The following is a 26,533-nucleotide window of genomic DNA, read 5'->3' as shown; positions in this document are numbered from 1 at the left end:
CCATTTCACAGATGCGGACACAGAGGCCATATGCCCAGACTTCCCCCAGGCTGCCCACCTAGAAAAAACGGAGACAGAACCAAAAGGCCGTGTGTTTTTCCACCCCACGCCCGTGCCAAGAGGAGTAGCTGGAACAAGGAGGGAAGAGACTGATTTCCTGTCAACAGGTGAGGAAGTGGCTGGGTTCCTTCCTCTCCTCCGGGGTCTCTTCTTGTCCTCTTTCCTGGTGCCTGGTGGGGATGGGATCGAGAAACACTTGTGCAACGAATCACACCCCTCAAAAAAAAAAAAAAAAAAAAAGACGGCCTTTGCTTCCCTGATTGCAAAAATAAAATGCACAAAACATGTGAGGCATCTTGCCTAAGACTTTGAGCCAGTTTTCTGCTTGGAAAAAAAAAAAAAAAAAAAAAAGAAAAAGAAAAAAGAAACTCTTACCATGTGGCTGAAGGGAAGTGGGTTATACTATAGCTCCACCCGGCTTGACCGGTCCCAGGCAGTTTAGGTGGCTTTGAGCAACCCACTTCCCCCTGGGCCTCAATTTCCCCATGTTAGAACTGTTGGCTTTGTGGCTCTCTTCCTTGCCACATGACTTTGGGTGGCCTGCTGAACTTTTATCCTCAGCCCTCTGAACCCTCAGAGAGGGCAATATGGTATGGCACATCACCTCACCTCGACGTGCCTCAGTTTCCCCATGTAGGCACCAGATGAGATTCTTGGCGTAATGTGCTGGGCGGGCGCACTGCAAGACATGGAAAGACACAATATCAGGTTGTGAGGTGTAATGGGGTACCCCTCTGGGTCTTGGCCTGGTGGTCACGGCAAGTCCACCTCAAAAGTATGTATTTTTAGGCTGGGAGCCAGTGGTTGGTGCACATCTGAAATCTCTGCTACTGAAGAGACTGAGGTGAAAGGTATAATGAGCTCAAGGTCAGCCTGGCAAACTTGGGAGATCCTGCCTCAAAATAAAAAGCAGGAAGAGGGCCGTGGTGGCGCACATCTTTAATCGCAGCTCTAGGGAGGCAGAGGCAGGTGGATGGCTGTGAGTTTGAGGCCAGCCTGGTCTACCAAGTGAGTCTAGGACTGCCACGGTTATACAGAGAAACCCTGTGGGGGGGGGGCGTGAAGGGGGGAGCAGGAAGAGGGCTAGAAGCAGGCCGTGGTTCAAATCTATAATCCCAACACTTCCAGCCTGGAAGCAAGAAGATTGTTACCAGCTCAAGGGTAGCCTGGGCTACGTAGTGAATTCCAGGCTGTCCTATCTCAAACAAACCAAAAAAAAACAAAACAAAACAACAACAACAACAAAAAACCACCAACGCCCCCCCCCCCAACCAACCAACCAACCCCAAAACCAAGAATTGACCTAAAAAATCGCCAAGGCTGGAGATATAGCCCAATGATAAGAGTGCTCACCTCACCTGGACTACATGGAGGTGGGGGGCACCGGGACGGGACCATCCTGATGCCCAAAAAGGAGTTCCTTGTTCGTGGGGCTGCTTACCTCTCATACTGATCTCATTCAGCTGTCTGGCATGCTCCCTAAGCCTCCGGCAGGCCTGGTACCCGAAAAAGGTCTCTGGGCTCCTCCTCCTCCTCCTGGGGCCTGCAGTGATAATGCCCCTCCTTACCCTACCCTGCAGGCACTGGAGTGGCCAGCCCTTGGAAGCTGAAGTGAGCAGCGGGCGCTGGTCAGGCCCCTAGGGGCCAATGGCAGGCAGAGGGCTGGATCTGCGCTGGGTGCCTGGCGTCCTCTGTGTGTCTCTGATACTGGAGGCGGCATCCACAAAAGCCCATGAGCGCATCCAGTTTTCGCCTGGAGCTGTCAACCAGACTGCCATGGCAGACGTGAGTACCCCCGTACAGGGCGGGAAGGTGGGTTGGGTGGGGTGTCTCTGGCCTATTGCCGGCTAATTACTACACACAGGCTATGTGTTAGCACTGAGGGTGCTGGAACCTGAGATCCACGTGAGCTCAGTCAGATAAGTCAGACAGATAAGTCAGACAGATAAGTCAGACAGATAAGTCAGACCTCAGAGAGCAGTGAGTTCTGTAGACAGTAACACTGTGTTGGGTAAATGTGAGTGCTCCAAGCTCTGTGACAGACTTGTTCTGTGAATGCCCTCACCTTGGAGCCAGGCTTTGAAGGGAAGGAGGAAGCCACATTTAGAGACAGACATCTGGAGTAAATAAAGGCTGGGGAACGAATGTAAAGGCGTCGAGGCAGGCTTAGGCTTAGGGTACTTCCTGACAGCAAAGAGGCCAGAAGGGCTCACCAACTGTGTATAAAGTTAAGCCAGGTGGGTGGAGAGGTAATGGTGGCCTAATTAAAAAAGGCCTTGTGGGAGCTGGAGAGGAGATGGCTCAGTGGTTAAGAGCACCACGTGCTCTTCCAGAGGTCCTGAGTTCAATTCCCAGCAACCACATTGGGGCTCACAACCATCTCTAATGTGATCTGATGCCCTCTTCTGCAGATAAAGCCCTCATATTTAAAAAAAAAAAAAAAAAAAAAAAGGTCAATTGGGAGCCAGAGCAGGGTTTTGAGCAGAGGAATGTCAAAATCTGATTTATGAGCCAGGCGTGGTGGCGCACGCCTTTAATCCCAGCACTTGGGAGGCAGAGGCAGGCAGATCTCTGAGTTCAAGGCCATGAACAAAGATTTGATTGGGGGTCTCCGCGGGAGGAGTGGTGGGCACCAGGTTTTGACAAAGGCAGCCGGACAGCTACAGGGACAATGGGAGAGTAGAGGCCACAGTGGATCATGAGGCAGGGGCTGCTCGTACCTTTTCTTTTTTACCTTTTGCCGTGTGTATGTGGGGCGGGGGTTAGCGTGATATATACGTGTATACATGCATGCTGCATTTGTGGAGGCTTACATGTGGTGGGTGCATGTGAACACATGTGCATGAGCATACGGAAGCATTTACGTACGTCCTGTCCTCTCATGCTTTCGGAATGAGCAGCTCTAACCACTGAGCAGCCCCTACCCGGCCCTTTCTTCTCTTTGTTGAAGACAGGGTTTCATGTTTCCCAGGCTGGCTCAAACTCAGTGCATAGAGGAGGAGCCTCTAGCCTTCGCCTCCTGAGAGCTGGGCTTCCAGGTGTGTGCGGCCATGCTTGGTTACTTTATATAGATATGTGGGTAGAACTCAGGGCTCCAAGCATGTTGGGCACGCAATCCTTCCCACTGAGCCATGCGTGTCCTGGCACCTGTATTCTCTGTGTCAGAAATCACACACTCGAGCCACCTGTGCTGGGAGGCTTGACACCTACGCCAAGTTTACTGTCAGTGGTGTCTTCACCCCACCCTCTGAGAAGGCAGCTGGGCAGTTAAGGCCATTTTATAGCCGCTTGGGCAGTTCACAGTTACTAGGCCTATAACATGGGCACATGGGCTGCTACTTCTGTGACTCTGAGTGGAGGGTCAAGGCTGTGAAGTTGGCTGTGAGTGAAGTGGCCCGGTGGCACCCTTGTGACAAACCGAACTTCCCTTTTTAGCATATTGTCCTGTCCCTTGGACAGGACTCCTTAAACAGCTTCTGTGCTGGAGGCTTGACCCTGTGCTAGGAGGCTGAGGGCACCACCCTCAGCATGTGCTCTTGTCAGCCTCCCTTCTTTCCTTTTCTTTCTTTTTTTCTTTTTGGTTTTTTGAGACAGGGTCTCTCTGTGTAGCCTTGGCTGTCCTGGACTCGCTTTGTAGATCAGGCTGGCCTTGAACCCACAGCCATCCACCACACCCAGCACTCCTTTTCTTTTTTTAAATGAAGGAACTCACACTGTAGCCCAGGCTGACCTTAAACTCAGTTCAATGTTTAATGCTCCTGTCTCAGTTTCCTGAGTATTGGGATTACAGACATGAGCTGCCATGCTGGTATGTGGTACGTGCCTAACTACTGTGTGTGTGTGTGTGTGTGTGTGTGTGTGTGTGTGTGTGTGTGTGTTTGTATTTTAGACAGGGTCTCAGTATGGAGACAGGCTAGCCTGGAACTTTGCCTCCTGAGTACTGAGACTAAAGTGTGCCACCATGCCTAGCCTAGCAGGGTACCTAATGTTTATTGGGCCCCTGCAGTGTGCAAAATTGGAGAATTTATGGACACCCCCCCCCCCCCCCCCCCCCCCCCCCCCCCCCCGTGGGTATCACTGCTCTGGAAACAGGCCTAGAAATAAAGTTGTAGAATAACAAAGTAAAAAAGAATTCGGGTGTGGTGAGAGATGGGAAGGCCAGCTGCCTTGCCTCAGGCCATCAGGGAAGGCCTCTGAGAGGGGGGGTTTTCTTTTCTTTCTTCTCAGCAAATCTCTTTGTAGACCAGGCTGGCCTTGAACTCAGAGAACTGAGATCTGCCTGCCTCTGCTTCACGATGGCTGGGATTAAAGGCGTGCTGTGATGCTGTTTTCATTGAGGCCTGCATAGTAGGTGCGGAGGTTCTGGGGCAGGGGCAGGGTGATGTTTTCATAAACAACTGTGGCTGGCATGCTGTGTAAGAGGAAGACTCCACCAGAGGAGGGAGGTTCAGTTTGAGGTCTCTAGTCAAGGAATTTCAAGCCATTGTAGTAGCTTCTTTTTTATTGTTTTGTGTGTGTGTGTGTGTGTGTGTGTGTGTGTGTGTGTGTGTGTGTGTGTTGTATCTCTGTCTGTGTCTATTCAGGTCTGTCTGTCTGTCTGTCTGTCTGTGTCTTTGCAGGTGCCTGGGCTGGCACTTTGGGGACAGTTTAGCACATAAAAGCTTGGGACTTTCCTGACTGCTGCTGGCTGAGCATAAAGCCTCTTTCTGGAGTCATAATGGCCCTGACAACCCCCCCATGGACCTCAGAGGGAGGGTAGTGGAGCATGTAGGCACAAATGGCACCAAAGTGACAGTGGTCAGGGCACTTTGGTTTTTTGTTTTTTGTTTTCAATATTAAAATAATTTATTTTTATTTTTCAATAAATACTTGCTACACAGCCATATCTCCAATGATAAATCAACTGTTTTGAGTGAGTTAGAAATTAAATTTATAAAACTTTTATAAGAAAATTATTCATTATGCAGCATTTAATAAAGCTGAAGGGCTCAAATTTGACACACTTGTGGCAAGTTTTAAAAAGTACTTCAGGCAAGACACAATGTCAATATATACCTATTCTATAACCTTAAAATTGTAATATAATATATGCCTATTCTGTAGCATAATTTATTCACCATAAACTTCCTCATTGCTACTCCCTCCCACTTCCACATCTAATCTAAGTCCTGACTATAGAGCAGTGAGTGGTTTGTTACTAGAAGTGTTTCTGTTATGGGACACTTACTATCATCTATTAAAATTTTGGTGGTTGCTGGGCATGGTGGTACATGCCTTTAATCCGAGTACTTGGGAGACCCAGGGAGGTAGCTTTCTGAGTTCCAAGGCTGGCCTGGTCTGCAGGCTGTGTTCTAGAACAGCCAGGGCTACATAGAGAAACCCTATCTCAAGCTCCCACCCCCCATCACCAGAGTTTTGGTTTTTTTTTTTTTGGTGCTAAATGATATTAAATATACAGGGTTCGGAGATGCTATTAAACATCCAACACAGATCAGACTCCCACAACAAGATGATCCAGGCCCAGTGATGATAGTGCCTTGTGAAATAGAACTCACTCCCACCTTATGACTGATATATTTTCCACTATAATTGCCAACAGATTTTTTGCTAAATAGAAAATAACTATTTGAAAGAGTTAATCAGATACCATTACCACTGAAAGTAATAATTAACATTTAAGTCGTATATTATTCATTTCAGGATTAATTCCAGAATGCAGTCAACTGAGAATGACAAAAATCAATATACAGAACTGGCCTTTCAAATCTGTGGCTCAAACATCTAAGGGCTCACAGCAATTGTATATTAATATTTGATATGAAAAAAAAAGAAAGAAGAAAAAAAATATTTGATATGTATTGGACACGTGGCTTTTCCTTAACATAAAGCATAGTATAACAATCATTTATGTTAGCATTTACACTGTGTTGTTCGGTGACGAGGTGAGCTGTGAGTTTTGCGCAACTACAGTGTCATGTTACAAGATGAACCCTTGTAAGACTTGAGCATCCAAGCTTTGGTTATGAAGAGGGTCCTGTGCGAAGACTCAGGGACACCACTTGCTCTCCCTTACACCTGCTCTGCCTGTTGTTATTACTGTTGTAATTATTTTTAGGCTTAGGGACACGACAATGCATGACATCATGCCTGCATGGCAATCATGGTACCACTGGGCTGTATCCCCAGCCCGGTCAGGGCACTTTGAATGCAGAAAACTGAGTTCAGAGACAGCAAGCCCTTTAGCACAGCTCACGGCAGGACACTCAGGGCTCCTTACTGCTCCATTTTCTTTCATTGTCCTTCACAATAGCCCTACTGGCTAGAGGGAGATTCTGTGATCCTAGGCCACATCCGGTTTGCTTCTTGTCTCGCCCACTAAGTTCTGTGAGACGGGGAGGGGGGTTGTTTTTGCTTTAGAACTTGGGTGTCTTTCAGAAGGCCATGCGACTTCCCAGAATTCCAAGTGGCCCTGTGGGTTTAGCATTTCTGTGGTCCGTGTGGTTCCCAGGCATGGAATTGGCTGCCCATGCTGGACCCCTAAGCCCAGTGTTCTCTGAGTTCTCCTGGGCCGAAGTGGAGCCTCAGGGAAGAAGGTGGCAGGGCTCTGGGGAGGTGGCCTGTCCCTTAGGCCAGACCCAGAGTAGTGCCACCCTCTACTGCAGACTGAGTGAGAGCAGGCTGGGCGAGTGCTGGGCCTTGGGAAGAGAAGGGTATTCCTTAGTCAGGCCAGGTGACAGGAGGCCACCATCAGAGGGCTTGCATCACTGACTCATTCTGTTGTCACTGAGACAGTGGGAGTGTATGCCTCCCTCCGTATCATCATGTCGTGTGTGTGTGTGTGTGTGTGTGTGTGTGTGTGTGTGTGTGTGTGTATGTCTGTCCCCAGGCTGACCCTAAGGATGGAGAGGAGAGAACAGAAGTAAAGACTGAGCAAGAAGGGCCACTGTGCTGGCCGTTGTCAGGCAGAGCTGGGTGACACACATTTAACCATAGCTGGGTAAGGTGTCCCCTCCCCTCTCCGTGCCTCAGTTTCTCACTCTTGAAGTAAAATCCACTGAGCAATTTCCCAGGCCTTTTGTGTCCAAGGAAGGTGATGTCTCACCAGTGTGGCAGACCCATTGTTGACATGCTAGGAGGTGAGGTGTGACCAAGTCTGTGAGTCCACAGTGGGGTGCTTTCAGACTATGAACTGCTTGTAAAGTGCTATCGCAGGTACACAAGGCCCTGGGACACACCCACCCACACACCCCATTGCATAAACTATGCCTGGAATACCAAGTCTGAGGGAGATGGAGGCAGGAGGATAAGAAATGTAAGGTCATCCATCCCCAACGCTGCTCCAGGCCAACATGTGCTACATAAGACTCTATGGCCCACCCTCTAAATTCTCCCAGTATTCCATGGGTGACAAGGAGGGGTGGTAGTCTACTCCGGACCCTCCGCTTGGGTGGGCCTCCTGGGGTCACAGTGGCCGCCAGCAGCCCTGCTCTCTGTCTTCTTTCTTTCTTTTTTTGTTTTGTTTTTTGAAACAGGGTCTCTCTGTGTAGCCTTGACTGTCCTGGACTTGTAGACCAGGCTGGCCTTGAACTCACAGAGATCCGCCTGCCTCTGCCTCCTGAGTACGAGTTGCTGGGATTAAAGGCATGCACCACCACCGCCCAGCCCTGTGTCCTTATCCTCCTCTGTTCCTATAATGGCATCCAGCACACCTGATCTTCCGGTCCCCCGCTGCTGCAGCTTCTGTAGCCCAGTCACGCAGCATACCACTCAGCACTTTCACTTCTAGGGCTTTACCCTGGTGAACTATTCTGACAGTGCAGGGGGAGTCATGTGGGAGGAAGTTCTGTGGGCCGAGTGAGTCACTCTCTGAGGGACACCTCTGAGTATCACAGCGCTTCAGAGTGCTGCCGTTGTCTGAAAGACTACAGTGACATAGGGGACGGAGGCATGGACAGTGGCTTGCCTGGTCCTGGAATCCCACACGTGCCTCTATGATGCCAGCACTTGGGAAGCAGAGAGGCAGGTGGACAGCCTTGACTGTCCTGGACTCGCTTTGTAGACCAGGCTGGCCTCGAACTCACAGAGATCTACCTGCCTCTGCCTCCCAAGTGCTGGGATTAACCACCACACTAGGCTCATGTTTTGTCTTTATTGATGTTACTCGCTTGTGACCTTGATTAGTAATAGATAAAGCAAACCGAAGAAGCAAGGTCTGGATATCCTGATTTCTGTAGAACAAAATGAGTGACAGTGCTAACAAAGAGGAAAAGGGGAAAAACTCAAGGATGTGTATGCTTTAGACTGGCAACAGTGGGATTGGAGGAAGAGTGAGAAAATGGGTGGGGCAGGGAACAAGAGAGCTAGTGGAGTGTGTGTGTGTGTGTGTGTGTGTGTGTGTGTGTGTGTATGCGCGCGCACGCATGTATGGTTCTTAAAGCTTTTTTTTGGTTTGTTTTTGTTTGTTTGTTTTTGAGACAGGGTTTCTCTGTGGCTGTTCTGGACTTAATTTATAGGCCAGGCTGGCCTTAAACTCACAGCAATCTGCCTGCCTCTGCCTTCCTGAGTGCTGGGATTACAGGGGTGAGCCAGCACGCCACATCCAGCCTTAAGCATATATCTTTATAATTTTTGTTTGTTTGTTTTGTTTTTCGAGACAGGGTTTCTCTGTTTAGCCTTGGCTGTCCTAGACTCGCTTTGTAGACCAGGCTGGCCTTGAACTCACAGAGATACACCTGTCTCTGCCTTCCTGAGTGTTGGAATTAAAGGCGTGGGCCACCAGGGCCGGCTGTCTTTATTATTTCTAATTATGTGTGTATGTTTGGGTTTGTGCACATGATACAGGTGCCCTCGTGGGCCAGAGGCATCACATCTGTCGCCAGATGTAGGGGCTGGGAACCTAACTGGAGCCCTCTGCAAGAGCAGTGTGTGCTCTTAATCACGGAGCCATCTCTCCAGCCCATATTATTTTATTTTGAAACAAACACGTATTCGTGAATTACAGTGCTAAGTTGTTACATTCATTTACATTTATTTATCTGTTTATTTTATGTGTATGTGGAAAGGGAGCATGAATGTGGACGCCAGAGGACAACTTATAGAGTCATTTCATCACTCGGGACCTGGCGATCAAATTCAGGCCGTCAGGCTTGGTGCTCAGCAAGCACCTTTACCCATTGAGACATCTTGCAGGCCCACAAGTTTTATTATTTAAAACAAAAGACGTCCAGTGGAAACCTTTGGGTTGACGGGAGTTAGGGACAGGCTGAAGGGAGGACATGTTCAAGTGCTGAGACGGGTCCAATCTGGTCTCCCTCCGTGGCTCCATCACCCACATCCCCTGCCCTCCCTTTGCGCAGTGTCGCGCCGTGTGTGGCCTGAACACTTCTGACCGCTGCAACTTCGTCAGGATGAATCCCGACTGCCACAGTGACGGGGGATACCTGGACTACCTCGAGGGCATCTTCTGCCGCTTTCCACCCAACCTCCTCCCTCTGGCCATAACCCTCTATGTGAGTCAGTGCTTTGGAGATCTAGTTGTGGGCATGTGTCTCTGGAGAGACTTAACTGTCTCTTTTTTCTGGTCCCTCCCCTCCCCCCAGGTTTTCTGGCTGCTTTATCTCTTTCTGATCCTGGGAGTCACCGCAGCCAAGTTGTGAGTGTGGCTGGGCTTGTGTCCAGCTTAGAGTTGGGAAAATGCAATCCTGGGAGCTGAAATCCAGTGACCTGGTTTTGGGAAATGGTGGGGGAGGAGCCAGTCACTGTAAGCATGCTCATTGCTGGCCGTGCTTGGTGAAAGGTTCGCACGCATGTGTATGCACATGCGAATGCATGTGTTTATGGAGACCAAAGATCAGTCTCAGGTGTTGCTCTTTTTGTTTTGTTTGTTTTGTTTTTCTTTCTTTCTTTCTTTCTTTTTTTTAAAGATTTATTTATTTATTTATTATGTATACAGTGCTCTGCCTGTGTGTACCCCTACAGGCCGGAAGAGAGCATCAGATCTCATTATAGATGGTTGTGAGCCACCATGTGGTGGCTGGAAATTGAACTCAGGACCTCTGGAGGAGCACTCAGTGCTCTTAAACTCTGAGCCATCTCTCCAGCCCCCTTTGGTTTGGTTTTTCTGTGTAACCACTGCTGGCCTGGAGCTCACTCTGTAGACTAGCCTCAAACTCGGAGATTCACCTGAGCTGGGCGTGGTGGCTCATGCCTTTAATCCCAACACTCAAGAGGCAGATGCAGGCAGATCACTGTGAGTTCCAGGCCACCCTGGTCTACAAAGTGAGTCCAGGGCAGCCATGGTTACACAGAGAAACTCTGTCTTGGAGCAACAACAACAAAAACCCAGAGATCAGCCTGCTTCTGTGTCCTGAGTGCCGGGATTAAAGGCGTGCGCCACCACGCCCAGCCAGGTGTTGTTTTTAAGGATGCTAAGCATTCTGTTTCTCAAGACAGGCTCTCTCACTGGCCTGGGCTCGCCGAGTGAGCTAGACTGGCTGGCCAGGGGACCCCTACCTCCCCAGCACTAGGGATTACAAAGACATGCTACCACATCCAGCTTTTTCACACGGGTCCCCGGGATTGAACTCAGATCCTCATGTGTACAAGGCAAGCCCTTTCCTGGCTGAGTCCCCTCCCTGCAGACCCCGACAGCTGCCTTTTTCCTCCTCTAGTTTCTGCCCTAACCTGTCAGCCATCTCTACCAGTCTTAAACTTTCCCACAACGTGGCAGTATCCTTTTATCCAGTTCCCTGTAAGGATGGGTAGTCCTAGGTGGCAGGGGCACAGGGGGACGTGGCTGCAGGGCCAGGAAGTGATCTGCATGGAACCCCCTTGACATACTTCCCCATGGTGTCACCTTCCTGGCCTTTGGGAATGGTGCCCCTGATATCTTCAGCGCCCTAGTGGCTTTCTCAGACCCACGCACTGCCGGCCTGGCCATCGGGGCGCTGTTTGGTGAGCACAGCCCCATTGGAGTATGGAGGTGTTGGGGATCACCCAGGGTGCCGGCTCCTGAGCTCTGGTCTGCTGTCTTTTAGGCGCAGGGGTGTTGGTCACCACCGTGGTGGCGGGAGGCATCACCATCCTGCATCCATTCATGGCTGCCTCCAGACCCTTCCTCAGGGACATCGCTTTCTATATGGTGGCTGTGTTCCTGACCTTTACTGCACTCTACCTTGGCAGGGTCACGCTGGCATGGGCACTGGGTGAGCACTGGGGGGAGGGGGGCACTCCAGGACACATTCCAGGAAATATCTGGGGACAGAGAGGTTGATTTGATTCAAAGGGACAACTGCTATTCAAGCCAGCAAGTGACAAAACAAAAGGAGGGTGGAACCTTAGTGACTTTCAGGTGTGATCTCGGCCCCAGGGGCCTCACAGCAAAATTGGTCCATGATGACTAAGAGGGACCAATAGGTGAGTCAGGGAAGCCAGGAAGGGACACGCAGCCCAGGGACCAGCCACAGAGGGGGGCTGTTTACTCCCCCGTTTCCCTGGCAAGAAGGTAGGGGTGGGTAAATGGGAGCCTGGCAAGCTGGGGCCACCTGGCATGCATTCTAGCCATCCAAGGGAATAGGCTAGAGACAGGGTAGCCCAGCAGGGGGATATCGGGGACCACATCTCAAGACTTGCCTGCTGCCCTCTTTTCCTCCATGGTGGTGTAAAGAGTTAATGTCCACCCGTGCTTCCTGCTCTGGTGGAGGGGTTTCAAGGCATGGAGGCAGGAAAGGTGGGCCTAGAATAGCGAGAAAAAGGTACAGCCACAAAGATGGCCACTCACCCACTAGGACTGTGCTGGGCTGACGGCTGCAGCCTGGATGCCACCTGGTGACATCTGTCCTTCTGTCTGCAGTTTACCTGGGCCTCTATGTGTTCTATGTGGTCACAGTTATCTTTTGCACTTGGGTCTACCAACGGCAGCGGAACAGCTCTCTGGTCCACTCCATGCCCGAGACACCAGGTGAGGAACCTCCACAAACGGGGAGAGGGGACTGGGTGCCTCTGTGCCTCCCTGCTGCCTTGAGTTTCCCAAGGCCAGTGTGTCTCCTGTGGCCCAGGCCACACCCATGCTCTGGTTTATGCTGGTGAGCTGTAGACCCTTCTGGTCAAGGGTCACAGGTCTCCACGCATTACCAAAATAGGCCTCACTAGGACAAGTTGAGTGCACCTCTGTCCTTGGGAAGAATCCATATGAACCAACCAGATAGGTGCATGTACAGAGCACAGGTACACACATATACACACAAGTGCACCGCGCCCACCATACGTGCACATGTGTACATGACGCATACAAAATACTCACAGATACACAGCACACAAAATAAGGTCCACAGAAGGTACACGCATGCACACATGCACTCAAAAATGCATTCACAAATGCCCACACGACACACAGATACAAGTAGCACACAGGAGTCAAGTGTTTATGACACACCAGGCATATTATTTGATTCCATCCCCTTGGTGACACTTCTTTTGTATGGGGACTCTTACTTCACTCCTCTCCCAGGAAGGAAACAGACCCAGAGAGAAATCAAATCCTCCAAAGACCAAGTTGCTGGAGCAGGGCAGAACCAGTATCCCAGCCACAGGCACAGACCCAGACCCCAAAGGCCACACCTGGGAACCGGCAAGCCATTCTGTAGCTGTGAACCTGCAGAGGGCAGCACGGTCTCATTTCTGGCATACAGCAGGGGCTGAGGGCCCTCCTACAGGAAGCCTGCCGGGATTTTCCCACTTCTCCGCTAAGCAAGCTGTTAGAATTCAGAACCTGGCCCTCTGCTGTGTCTGCAGATACATGGAAGCTAAGCAAGTCAGGATGGGAAGAAACGAGTGATTCTGAGGGAGGCAGAAAGAAGATCGGACCTGGCCCCCCACCCCCATCTAGTGAGGGATGGGGGAAGGGAGCACTTTCCTCCGAGCCTGCTCTTCCCAGGTTCCAGGCCTAATGAGAGCTGGAATGTTAGAGGAACGTTCTAGACAAAACAAAAAGCACTGTAGTTATCTGTTGGGTGTGCTGGCACACACCTGTAACCCAGCACATGGGATGTAAAAACAGGAGACTCAAAAGTTCCGGGCTAGGGGCAGCAAGAAGGCTCAGCAAGCAAAGATGCTTGCCACCAAGCCTGATGACCTGAGTTTGAACCTCAGGATCCTCATATTGGAAGAAGAAAAACAACTCTTGTTAATTGTCCTCTGACTTCCACATAGGTGCTTTTGTATATAAGTAGATATATATTTAATAATATATATATATAATAATATATATGTTTAATAATATATGTGTATATTTAATAATATATATATATTTCTAAGATAGCCTGGAATACATAGCAAGAAAAAGAAAAAAAAAGAGAGAGAGCCAGTGTAGCCATCAGGCACTGATCCACCTGTTCCGTCTTGTTCGGTATTGCCACCGATGTGTCATGGTCCCACAATGTAGGGATTTCTGAGTGTGTAGAGCCATTGCTAAGAAAGCTAAAGTAAAGGACTCAGAGGGTATGGCTGGCACGGACAGGGCCCTGGTTCCCTTGCCAGTTCTGTATGAAGTAGACAAGGTGATGCGCGCCTGTTATCCCAGCACTAGGGTGATGAAGGCTGGAAGAAGTTCAAGGTCAGCCTGGGCTATGTGAAACCCTGCCAAGGATGGAGGGGGATAAAGACGAAGGGATGGATGGAGGAGGGGACCGCCTGGGCACTGGCGTATTAACTCCTCCCTGTCCCCCGAGGTGACCCCCCTGACCCAGCATGGTTCTGGAGGGTTCTGGGATTCATGGGGTATGTTAACCAAGCCCGCTCTGCTCCTGTTTCCCACAGAGATGCTGTCTGATTCCGAGGATGACCGGGTGTCTTCTAATACCAACAGTTATGACTATGGTGAGGCCTGGGCCCGTGGGATAAGGACATCAGGGGACCCACCTTCCCTGGGCTCAGCTGATGCTCAGTTCAGGGGCCTTTTGCTGGACTGGGAGGGCAGGGGAGACAGGACACAAGGAGAATGGGCCTTGCTGGGTGAGCCACACACAGCCACACCCACCTTGCCTGCTACATACAGGAGATGAATACCGGCCTCTGTTGCTGGGTCAGGAGACCACTGCTGAGATCTTGATCCAAGCCCTGAATCCCTTGGACTACAGGAAGTGGAGGACCCAGTCAGTGTCCTGCAGGATCCTGAAGGTGGCCAAGGTAAGAGGGCCCAGGAGCCAGGCCTTGTGACTGTGTTACAGTGTGGGCTTTTGTTTTGTTTTGTTTTCGAGACAGGGTTTCTCTAACAGAGCCCTGGCTGTCCTGGACTTTCTTTATAGACCAGGCTGGCCTTCTTGAACTCACAGAGATCTGCCTGCCTCTGCCTCCCAAGTGCTGGGATTAAAGGCATGCGCCGCCACCACCCAGCTTTTGTTTTGTTTTTGAGACAAGGTCTTATGGTGTGGCCCTAGAACTCACTATGTAGACCAAGCTGACCTTGAACTCACAGAGATCCACGTGCCTGTGCCACTGGAGTCTTGAAGTTAAAGGTATACACCACCACACCTGGCCACTGTGGCCTTTCAGCTGGAGTCTACTGAAATGCCCTTTAAAATTTTTTATTTATTTTATGTAGATGAATGCTCATTCTGCATGTACTCCTGCTCACCAGAAGAGGGCATCAGATCCCATTATAGATGGTTGTGAGCCATCATGTGGTTGCTGGAAATTGAACTCAGGACCTCTCGAAGAGCAGACAGTGCTCTTAACCGCTAAGCCATTTCTCCAGCCTGAAATGCCTTTTTTAAAAAAGGTTTTTTGAGACAGGGGTTCTCTATGTAACAGTCCTGGCTGTCCTGGACTTGCTTTTGTAGACCAGGCTGGCCTTGAACTCACAGCAATCCACCTGCCTCTGCCTCCCAAGTACTGGGATTAAAGGCGCAAAATACCCTTTTAATAGCCAGCCTGGGACACAGTGGGGAAACTGAGTCCTCAGCCTTGGCTGGTGACCTGACCCAGGGCTATCTACCATCTATAGAGTAAGAAAAGTGTCTGCCCTGGACCAGGAAACCCACCAGTGGCCTGAGTAGAGTTTAGGCCTTGATTAGTCTCAGGAATAAAGAATGAACTGTTTGTACCCCTGTGGCTATGACGTCATTGGAACCCTATTTTCCTTAGTACAAACTGGGGACTATGGGGCGAGGACATAGCTTGCCTGGATCCCAATCCCCACACTGCACGAATGAGGTGTCCAGGGCACGCCTCTAATCTTGGCACTGAGGAGGTGGAAACAGAGATGGGGCCAGTGTGCATGCAGGCATGGAGCTGGGCCTGCTTGTGGGTGCTCTGCGGCAACAGAGAGCATGAGCTCTCCAGAGTTGGGGAGCTTCTGCTGAACCCCGACTCCAGCTGCCACCTTCCCATTCCTCCAGTTGCCTGTGGAGTTCTTACTGCTGCTCACGGTGCCTGTTGTGGACCCGGACAAGGATGATCGGAATTGGAAGCGGCCACTCAACTGTCTGCAGCTGGTCATCAGCCCCCTGGTCCTGGTCCTGACCCTGCAGTCGGGGGTCTGTGAGTACCCCTCGGCCACTGCCTTCCTCCTCTTCTTCTTCCTCCTTCCTCTCCTCCTCCTCCTCCTCCTCCTCCGGGGTCTCATCAGACCAGAGTGCAGGGCATGCTTATTATCCAAGGGACTTCCTATCAGTGGTCCAGTCCTGCCGCCTGCAGGTGGAGCTGTAAACGGTGGCCCATCTGCTTGTCTCCAACCAAGACTGAGGAAGGATGGGGGGTGGTGGTGGGCAGGGCTCAGATGGAGCACTTGCCTACCCACTGAGGTGCTGGCTGCTATGTCCAGTTCTACTACAACTAAAAAAAATTAAATTTAATTTAAAAATTGGGGGCTGGAGAGATGACTCAGTAGTTAAGAGCACTGGCTGCTCTTTCAGGGGACCTGGGTTCAATCCCTAGCACCCACATGTCAGCTTACACCTCCCTATAACTGCAGTTTCAGGGGTTCTGACACTCTCACATAGACATACCAATGCACATTTCAAAAAAAAAAAAAAAAAAAAAACAGTGAAAAAAAATTTTTTTTTCTGAGACAGAAGGTTTCTCTGTGTAGCCTTGGCTGTTCTAGACTCACTTTGTAGACCAGGCTGGCCTCAAACTTACAGTGATCTGCCTGCCTCTGCTTCCCAAGTGCTGGGATTAAAGGCGTACATCACTATGCCTGGCTGAAAAAAATTTTTAAATTATTGAACAAGGCTGGGCATGGTATCAAACTCCTTTAATCAACCGAAGCAGTGGGGAGGCAGAAGCAGGCAGATTTCTGAATCCGTGGCCAGCTTGGTCTACAAAGCGAGTTCTAGGAAAGCCAAAACAATACAGTGAGACCCTGTATTTAAAACAAAACAAAACAAAACAAAACAGAATGGGCCAAGGTCTTGAAGGAAAACCTGGCCAGAGCCCTCCATTGTCCTCAGAGTGCCTTGCTGGTCCCCACCACACTGGCATTCCCCATCGGTCCTGAAATGGCAGTTTCATTTCTGCCTTGTTCTGCCTGGACCACGCAGACTCACCAGGCACTTTTCAGTTTCACCAGTTTATTCCTGAGGTAACTCACTCACACTGTTCCTTTCTCTGCCTTCAGCTGACTCTCCCCTCAACGCAAGGTCGGTGCGGTGTGGTGGGAGTCTGAGGGCAGAGGCATGAGTGAGCATCACGTGATTTTCATGCCAGGGTGAAGCCAGAACCACAGTTGTGTGCCCCAGTTTATGGGAGGATGTTGGGGAGGGGGCAGGGGGAATGGAGATGGGGGTACCTGGGAGCCTGGTTCCTTGTAGCCTCTGTCCCTGGGGGAGTTAGGGCCCTGCCTCCCCACCAGGGCAAGTCTGGAGCCTACCTCACAGTCACTGAGGCGTTCTCTAGGATGGAGCCCAGGACTGCACACAGCTAAATGTGAACATGCCTGTGCAGCTCTCTCTCTCTCTTTTTTTTTTTTTTTTTTACTTTATATAGTCTCAGTTTGTAGCCCAGGCTGGTTTTGAACTCACTACACAGCAGAAGATGACCATAAACTCCTCATCTTTCTGCCTCCATCTCCCAAGTGCTAAGATGACAGGCGTGCACCATCATGCCTGGTTTGTGTGATACTGGATATTGGAGGAGGAACCCAGGCTTCATGCATGCTGGGCACACACTGTCTACAGACTCAACTGCTTCCTCAACATGCTGCCCGCCCCTCCCCACTCCACCCACCCACCCCTGCACCCACTTCTGGCATTTTGAGGCAGTGTTTCGTGTACCCCAGGCAACCTTCCACTCTCTGCATAGCTGAGGCTGACCTTGATCTTCTGAACTTACTCAAAGCTCCCGTGTCACTGTGGGGACTGTTGGGAGGAAGCGAGGAGCGAAAGCTGGGGATCCCAGCCCCCTTTCTTGCCCCACAGATGGCATCTATGAGATCGGAGGCCTCTTTCCTGTCTGGGCTGTGGTGGTGATCGTGGGCACAGGCCTGGCTTCAGTGACCTTCTTTGCCACATCTAACAGTGAACCCCCTAGACTGCACTGGGTAAGAATTGAAGGGTGATGGGGTGGCCTGGGTGTGTTTCTGGGGTGGTTAGAGGAATAACAAAGTATACCCTACAGGGGAGCTGAACCCCAAACCATTTTCCTGTTTGGGTTTCTTTTTACTTTGATCGGAATGGGCTTATTTTATTGAGATATTACTCACGTACTTTTTTGTTTGTTTTTTATTTTTGTTTGTTCCATTATTTTCTGGGTTTTGTTTGTTTATTTTATGTGCAAGAGTGTTTGGCTTGCATGTGTGTCTGTGTGCCATGTGCATGCCTGGTACCCTAAGAAACCAGAAGAGGGTGCTGGATTCCCTGGAACAGGTGTTACCTGTGGTTATTGGGTCACTCCAATGTGGGTGCCAGAAACTGATCCAGACCCCCTGCAAGAACAGCTAGTGGGGCTGGAGAGATGGCTCAGAGGTTACGAGCACTACCTGCTCTTCCAGAATTCAATTCCCAGCAACCACAAGGTGGCTCAAAACCATCTATAATGTGATCTGATGCCTCTTCTGATGAGCAGGTGTACATGCAAGCAGAGCACTCATATTCATAAAAATAAATAAATCTAGGGCTGGAGAGATGGCTCAGAGGTTAAGAGCATTAACTGCTCTTCCAGAGGTCCTGAGTTCAATTCCCAGCAACCACATGGTGGCTCACAACCATCTATACTGAGATCTAGTGTCCTCTTCTGGCCTGCAGGTGTACATGCAGGCAGAGCACTGTATACATAATAATAAATAAATAAAATCTTAAATAAATAAATCTTAAAAGCAAAACAAAACAGCAAGTCCTCTTAGCTTCATGCCAACTCTTCCAGCCCCTGTTTGTTGTTGTTTTTTTTGCACAAAGCCTTACGTAGCCCAGAATAACCTTGAACTCACGATCCCCGTGCCTCCAGTCCCCAGCGGTGGGATCAGGTGTGTGACCCACATCAGTTGTGGTTGTGCTTCCCAGTGCTGAGGATGGGACTCAGAGCTCAAGCACAGTAGGACAGTGCTCTGCTGAGCTGCCCCCCAGTGCTAACGGCTTTGTCACATTCAGAGTGGTGTGACCACTACTGGTCAGTGTTGGGACCGCCTCCCCCCTCCAGAACAGTGCGCCTGGTAGCAGCTGCCTTACTGGCCCCCCTGCAACTTCTCTCTCTCTCTAGATTTGCCTGTTATGGATCTTTCTTCTTCCGCTTCTTTAAAAAAATTTTTTTATTACACTTATGTGTGTTGTATGCACACATATGAGCCATGGTGTGTTTGTGGAGGTGAGAGACAACCTATGGAAGTCAGCTTTCTCCTTCTATCTTTTGTTTTGTTTTGTGGGGTTTTGTTTGTTTGTTTTGTTTTTGTTTTTGTTTTTTGAGACAGGGTCTCTCTGTGTAGCCTTGGCTGTCCTGGACTCACGTTTGTAGACCAGGCTGGCCTCGAACTCACAGCGATCTGCCTTCCTCTGCCTCCCGAGTGCTGGGATTAAAGGCGTGGGCCCCACCACACTGGCTTCTCCTTTTATCTGGTGGGCTTGGAGGATTGAATGCGGGTCTTCAGGCTTGACATCCAGTTCCTTCACCCATCCTCCACCCCTTCCCCTCCCTCCGCCCTCCTTTGTGGTCCTAAGCTGTATTCCCCAGCCCCTTTGAGGGTCTTGCTATGCAAGGTGGACTTGAACTTGACCCCTCGGTAGTGCCCACCGCAGCCCATCTGCATTCTGGACATTGAGGCATTTGTGCCCGGTGTCTTTCAGTGGCAGTCATGTCTTCACAGGTCATCCCGGCTCCTTCCTTTTCTAATGAAGGCTAGTCTGGGATGGCACCCAGGGCCTTGCTCCTGCCAGGCAAGCATCCCTCAAACTCAGTCCCCTTCATCTGTGTGGGTCCCACCACCACTGCTACAGCCATTCTTCAGTGACACCATGCCCTCTGCTTTGCCTATCAAGCTGTTAAAAATATAAGAATATATGTTTAACTTTTACTTTTTTAAAAAAATACTTATTTATTTATTATTATGTATACAGTGTTCTACCTGCGTGTACACCTGCAGGCAGAAATGGGCATCAGATCACATTATTGATGGTTGTGAGCCACCATGTGATTGACTGGGAATTGAACTCAGGACCTCCGGAAGAGCAGCCAGTGCTCTTAACTGCTGAGCTATTTCTCCAGCCCAACTCTTTTACTTTTAATACTTACTAATGAAAAAAACATTGTAAACATTTGGATAAAAGCCTGGTGCTGTGCCAGGTGGTGGTGGTGCACGCCTTTAATTCCAGCACTTGGGAGGCAGAGGCAGGTGGATCGCTGTGAGTTCGAGGCCAGCCTGGTCTACAAAGCGAGTCCAGGACAGCCAAGGCTACACAGAGAAACCCTGTCTCTAAGGAAAACAAAAAAACAAACAAACTAAAAAAAGCCTGGTGCAGAAGTGTCTTCATTTCCTTGTGCACTTTGCTGGGAGTGGAGTCACTGGGTTGTGGTGACCGCGTGGTTTGCTTTCTGAGGAACTCGAGGCTGTTGCCCGAGAGAGCAGCTGTTCGCCTTGATGTCCACAGTCTCGGTGTCAGGCAATTAATTGTCTTTTTGCTCTTCCTAGCCTCCAGGTCTCTCTGCATGATGTTTAGGTTGTTTGTCCAGAGATCTGTTTCCTCCAGAACTTTAAACCCAACTTATTTCAGTATTTTGAGATAAGATCTCTTGTAGCCCAGGCTAGCCTCAAGCTTGCTATGTAGGTTTTTGATCTTCCTGCCTCTACTTCCCAAGTGCTAAGAATAGGTGGTGCTGGGACTCAAACCGGGGGCTTTGTGCCTGCTAGGTGAGTGCTTCACCAACTGAGCTGTCCTAGGCCCCAAGTTTTTTAGTTTTAATTTTGTTTTGTTTTGTTCTGAGACAAGATTTCTCTGTAGCCTTGGCTGTTTGGACTCACTTGTAGACCAGGCTAGCCTCGAACTCACAGAGATCCGTCTGCCTCTGCCTCCCCAGTGCTGGGATTAAAGGCGTGTACCACCATGCCCGGCCAAATTTTTCATTTAAAAAAAAAATTTTTTTTTTTCTTCTGAGACAGTCTCACTATGCAGCCTTGGCTGTCCTTGAACTCACAGAATTCATATGTCCCTGCCTCCCAAATTACCACAACTGCCTGACTCAAGTCTTTCTCTTTTAAGTAGTTATTTATGGGGAAAAATTAGGGCTGGCAAGATGGCTCAGTGAGTTAAAGTGCTTGCCAAACGGTCAGAAGCCACTTGGTGGACAGAGAGAACTGACTCTTGAAAGCTGTCCCCTGACCTCCATATTTTCACTGCGGCACCCACCTACCCCCACAAAGTAAATATTCAAAAAATGTGGGAAGCCCATTGTGGTGGTGTGTGCCTTTCATCCCAGCCCTTGGGAGCGCAGGCAAGAGGGCCAGATGTTCAAGGCCATCCTCAGCTATGTAGGGACTTCGAAGCCAGTCTGTGCTTTGTGAGACCCTCTGTCCAAATCAAGCACATGGATACATATTTGAATAAATAAATAAATAGAATAAAAATCTTAGAAAGGACCTAACAGCACTAAGCTATTCTTTTATTGACTACTTACTGCATAACAAGCACTGATTAACTCACTGTAAGTCTTGAGTACTGCCTGCCAAACACTCTGCCACTGGGTCACGGCTCAGCCATTCAGTATACAGATAGGGACCTGTGGCTGTGTCCTGCTGGACCTATCAGGACCCTTCATTCCCTCCGCAGCTCTTTGCATTTCTGGGCTTCCTGACCAGCGCCCTGTGGATCAATGCAGCTGCCACCGAGGTAGTGAACATCTTGCGGTCCCTGGGCGTCGTTTTCCGTGTGAGCAACACTGTCCTAGGACTCACCCTCCTGGCCTGGGGAAACAGCATTGGAGGTGACTTGGGGTGACTTGGGCTCCGGGGTGGCTCTTCCCTTCCCTAGCCACAGTCATATCTAGAAAAGACATCCAGGATGTGTGCCCTCCGCACCAATAGGGTGTCCACTGTCATTTGTGAGTGCCTATCACTGGCGGTGGGGGGGGGGGGGTGTCACTAAACCACCATGGTTGAGCAGGTTACAGATTGAATAGGAACATTCTAGTATGGAGCTGGGAATCCAGAACAGAGCTGTTCTCAGCTCAGCTCTTTGAGTGTGTTACCTAAAGCACACAATGGTGCTGTGAGAGCTAGTAGAGTGTGGTGCAACACCCCTAAGGGGCTCCCAGTGAGAAAGAGTGGCTAACCAGGATTAGAGTCAAGGGTGTCTTAGAAGATTCTGGTTCCCGCAGAGGGCCTTTGTCAGTGTTTGTTGACTCACTGGCTATGTAAACAGGACCCTGCCCCTCACAGCCAATCCTTCTGTACAGATGTCTTCTCAGATTTCACCCTGGCCCGCCAAGGCTACCCTCGGATGGCATTCTCCGCCTGCTTTGGTGGCATCATTTTCAGTATCCTTTGTGAGGCTTCTCGGAGCCCTGGTGTGGTGTGTCCACCCTGAGAGTCAGGCACAGGTGGGCTCAGCCCCACCCTTGGGACTGGCCGGGGGACCTGTGGCTTCACTTTTGGATCTGTAGATGGGGGAATTGAGATTCCAGCCTTGTAGGATGGATGCCTGTGACAACCGAACCATCTCAGGTTAGTATAAAGAAAGCAACCTGGAGTGATCCATAGGAGTGACCTTATCCCTTAGCCTGCCCCATCCTCAGCTTCTGTGTGGCACAAGGGTGTAGTCACTTAGCTTCAGTTTCCCCATCTGCTGAGTGCTCATAGGTCAGGCATTTCTGACACCCCATTTGACTCTTATGGGCTGAGGGCAAACTGGGCTCTTGACAACCATTTTATTAGAGGTATTAAGAGGTGTTAGCACTGGGGCAGTGGTAGGAGGTGGGGGGCACAGTCAAGAAGGCCACGTGCTGAGGGGCCTGTGAGCCCAGGGCTGGGATTGAGCCACTGTGAGGTAGGGCTGCGAGGTTGGGCAAGGGCTCCAGTAAGCTTCCTGAACCTGCTGCAGACATCCTGGTGGGTGTAGGGCTGGGATGCCTGCTACAGATCGCCCGGAATCATGCTGTGGAAGTGAAGGTGAGCCAGCTGCCTCGAGGGGTGGCTAACGTGATTACAGAATGTCTTGAGAATATTTTGTGTAAGAGTTCAAAGGAGTTCCCATGCAAGCAAAGCTACTAAGATACAGCCTGTAGGGTGTGGGCAGTGGCCTGAGGCTCTGGTCCTGGGCCCACATCTGAAGTCTTTTGCTCTGTAAATGAGGGAGCAGGGCATCTCTGGGCTTTGCCAGTGAGATGGAGTGATGACACACCCTGGCTTCTGGGGTGAGGGCCAGAGCTGGAAGTCAGATCCACAGGGAGGAGCTGGGAGAAGAGAGGCGGGGCCCAGCGTGCTGAGGAAGGGCTCTCAAACACACAGAATAGCCCGGGGTTCATGGAGTCTGGAATTTGTGGAGGCCTGGGGATTCGAACCTATGGCTCACACATGCTAAGCATGCATTACGCCATCACTGCACTCCTAGCCCCGTCTGTGTATGCACATGTATATACAGTTATACACACCTGTGCATACACAGAAGCTGAAGGCAGACATTGAGTGGCCTCCTGTGACCCTCTTAGTCCTCCCAGCCAGGGCACTCACTGAACCTGGGGTGCAGTGATTGTGGGTTAGGCTGGTGACCAGCCAGCCCCTACAGCAATCCCCCTGTCTCTACCTCTCTAGTGTTAAGGTCACAGGCATGTCAGGGGATCCAAACCCAGGGTCTCATGTTTGTGCAGCAAGCGTTTTTTACCCACTGAGCTATCTCCCTGGCCACCCTCCCTCCTCGATACAGTCTGGCCTTGAACTTGTTATGTAGCTAAGGAAGGCCTCCATCTCCTGAGTGATGCGTGAGACCTGTGTGAGCCACCATGTCCTGCTTATGCAGGGCAAGGCTTCATATGTGCCAGGCTAACACTCTCAGACTAGAATCTATATTTTTCCCCCCAAGACAGGGTTTCTCTTTGTAGCCTTGACTGTTCTGGACTTGCTTTGTAGATCAGGCTGGCCTCGAACTCATAGAAATCCGCCTGCCTCTGCCTCCCAAGTGCTGGAATTAAAGGCGTGCCCCACCACTGCCTGGCCCAGAATCTACATTTTAACCAAGATTCTTTGGGACCAATGTGTGTTGTACAAGGGTTCTGCCTAGAAACTCCCTTCAAAGGCTGATAAACTGCAGAAAGCAGGGCCAGGCAACCTGTACAGGCCTGTGGACCTCAGAGGAGGATGGCTAGGTGACAGGATGCCTAGGTGACATTCTACAGAAGCTTTTGCACAAAGCAAACAAACCCTGCACCCCCAGTGTAAGTGCTGGGAAGTGCACCTGGGGCCACCTGTAGTTTCAGTGGGGGTATAGAAGGGCCTGAGAGACAGCAAGTTCTAAACACAAGCACATAGTCACACAGCTGCCGTTTCTGGGCTTGAAAGATGTGTCCTCTCACCTCCTGCATCCTGCCCACACCCACCCAGTGTGTTGATGTAGGAACATCTCCTTGGCTACACAGAAGCCAGTATGTAGCAGTATGCAGCCAGAAATGGATGTGGTGTACACTTGTTATCCCAGTACTGGGAAGACTGAGGCAGGAGGATTACCCCCAAGTTCAAAGCCAGACTAAGCTACAGAGCAAGGTCCTGTATCCAAAAGGCCATTGGGTGACTAAGGGTGTGGCTCAGTTAGCAGGATGTTTGCTTAGTGTGCACAAAGCCCTGGGTTTGAATCCCCAGCGCCCCTAAAACAGGGTGTGGGAATGCATGCCCGTCGTGCCAGCACAGGGAGCCAGGAAGAAAAGCCGAAGCTGGCCGAAGTGAAAGCTGCTAGGTAAGGTCCCTTCTGCTTTTGGAGTCTGGAAGTTTCCATCTACAAAACAGAGCCTTGCTATCCCACATGGCAGACCCCATAGCTGTGTGCCAAGGACCCCATAATAACGCTCTCGTCCCCCTGGTATGGTGCCCATTGGCCCAGGCGGTTCCCATGATGGGCACTGAACCACCTCTGTTTTCCCCACAGCTGGAGCCAGATGGACTGCTGGTGTGGGTGCTGGCCAGCGCCCTGGGCCTCAGCCTGGTCTTCTCTCTGGTCTCTGTCCCACTTCAGTGTTTCCGACTCAGCAAGGCCTATGGCTTCTGCCTGCTTCTCTTCTACCTCAGCTTCCTTGTTGTGGTCCTGCTCACGGAATTTGGGGTGATTCACTTGAAGAAGGTCTGACTGACTGAAGCTGCTTGGCCTGGTGGCTTCGGAGCCATTCCCCTAGCCTCCTGAGAGGAGACCCTCTGTAGTTCCCATTGTAGCTCCCAGAACGGTGGCCGATCACTGCTAGGGTAAAGCCGTGGGGGTCAGAAGGTCCTAACTGCTGGCCCCCAATAGCTTTAGTGCGGGGATCTGGCGGCTGGCTTTGCTGGGGACAATGGCAGGTGGAAACGATGGGAGTTTGAGTGACTGCAGAGGTTGTGGGGAGGGTGTCCTGTCAGCCCCCATCACTGCTGGGCTTTGGGCAGCCCTGTGCCTTCCTCGCAGGCTCAGCTGAGTCCCACAGTGTAGTGCTGGCTGAGCAGAGTCAGCTCGTGGACACCACATAGGTTTCTTGGCCTCTGGGTCGGTACAACCAAGGGAAATAGGTCAAGTTAACAGTAAAACACAGTACTGAGCCAGGTGGCTCCGAACAGCCTGGGCCCTGCCCTGCTCAGTGACTGGCTTCCACATTGGACTGTGGATCTAGGCTCTTCTAGAACTTTGTGTTCAGGACTTCGGTTCCCCAATCTACAGAACAGGAGCCAGCCTGGGCCCTGCGCCTACCTCAAGGGGAGCCAGGAGGTGTGCTCCTCCCCAGGGGCTCCTTGCAAGGGTGTGACCAGCCTTTTAAAAATGCCAGTCATTCCCTGACTGCCTTCAGCCGTAACTAGGAGATTTGGCTTTTTTCCCTTTTCCCTTCAAAGAATAAAAGACAAGCTATTTCAAGCAAGTGTACCAGAAGAGGCCCATGCATGACTGTAAGGTTGGGTGGGGTCGGTGGCTCACCCACTGATGAGCTGGAAGTCAAAGGCTGCAGGCGTGGCTACAAAGCAGAGTCTCTTTATTGACACCAGAAATCTGGGCACAGTGGGTTTCTAGGTAACAAATCATATAAAACCTTCCAACGTGGCTCCTGACCCATACAAAATGATTGTCTGCATGGCGTGGAGTAAGGCTGGGGTGGGGGAGGGGAAGCAAGGAGGAAGGGGCTGGCCACTATCCCCGCAGAGTGCCTTTGCCTCATTGGGAAAAGCGTGGTCCCAGAGCTACCCCAGCTAGGCTGTGACACAGAGCTGCCGGTCCCCACTCAGCTGAACTGAGGGAAGGGGTATCTGCGCTAGACAGGGTTCCAGGGCCCTCAGCTCACAGCCTGGGTAACTCTCAGTCCCCTGGTGATCCCGTAGGGAGGGACAGGTGTCCCCAGTGGACATGACAGGTTGCAGATTGGCCTGCCAGCCCTCTTCCCCTCTGGCACCTGGCCGGTATGTGTTAAACCCAGAGGTTTTAGTAACTCTACATTGGGCCCTGCTCCCCTAGCCTGAGGGATACTTAAGATTCCTAGGGTTTAAAAAAAAAAAAGATTCCTAGGGTAGACTAAGGGCCTATAACCAGGCTGGATGCTCGAAGGCCCCAGGCCCTCTTTGGAGGCCTCCCGTCTTCCTGCTTCCCAAATGCCACTCACACTCAGAAGCTAAGGCACCCAGCTGTGCAACGAAACTGCTTCTCTGGGAGGGGGCTGTGGCCCAGAGTCCAGACTTGAGCTCCAGAGAGCCGGTTAAAGTGAAAGGGACCTCACCAGTCTCCTGACTGTGGGAACCAGTGGTTTTCCCAGGGGGCTGTGCTTTATTTAAAGTGAAAACATGCACTTCCCAGCTTGCGTTCTTCAGCTGTGGGACCATGAGGGGACCTAAGCCTGCTTA

At 50.7% G+C, this 26,533-nt stretch overlaps 1 protein-coding gene across 1 annotated transcript; it reads left to right on the top strand.

The window, feature by feature from the left end:
- Positions 1-1,707: 1,707 nt before the first annotated feature.
- On the top strand, positions 1,708-24,860 carry Slc8b1 (solute carrier family 8 member B1). Its single transcript, XM_051161602.1, has 15 exons — positions 1,708-1,845; positions 9,417-9,569; positions 9,660-9,712; positions 10,731-10,789; positions 10,909-11,013; positions 11,097-11,264; positions 11,912-12,019; positions 13,876-13,935; positions 14,114-14,244; positions 15,456-15,597; positions 17,475-17,596; positions 21,309-21,462; positions 21,934-22,014; positions 22,578-22,645; positions 24,612-24,860. Exons 1-15 carry the CDS (start codon positions 1,708-1,710, stop codon positions 24,807-24,809), a joined length of 1,740 nt encoding a protein of 579 aa, XP_051017559.1. The 3' UTR covers positions 24,810-24,860.
- The last annotated feature ends 1,673 nt before the right edge of the window (positions 24,861-26,533 follow it).

The sequence above is a fragment of the Acomys russatus genome, chromosome 19 (assembly GCF_903995435.1).
Source record: "Acomys russatus chromosome 19, mAcoRus1.1, whole genome shotgun sequence".
Lineage (NCBI taxonomy): Eukaryota > Metazoa > Chordata > Mammalia > Rodentia > Muridae > Acomys > Acomys russatus.
The sequence above is the reverse complement of the archived record's forward strand: the minus strand, read 5'-3'. Positions and strand labels throughout refer to the sequence as shown.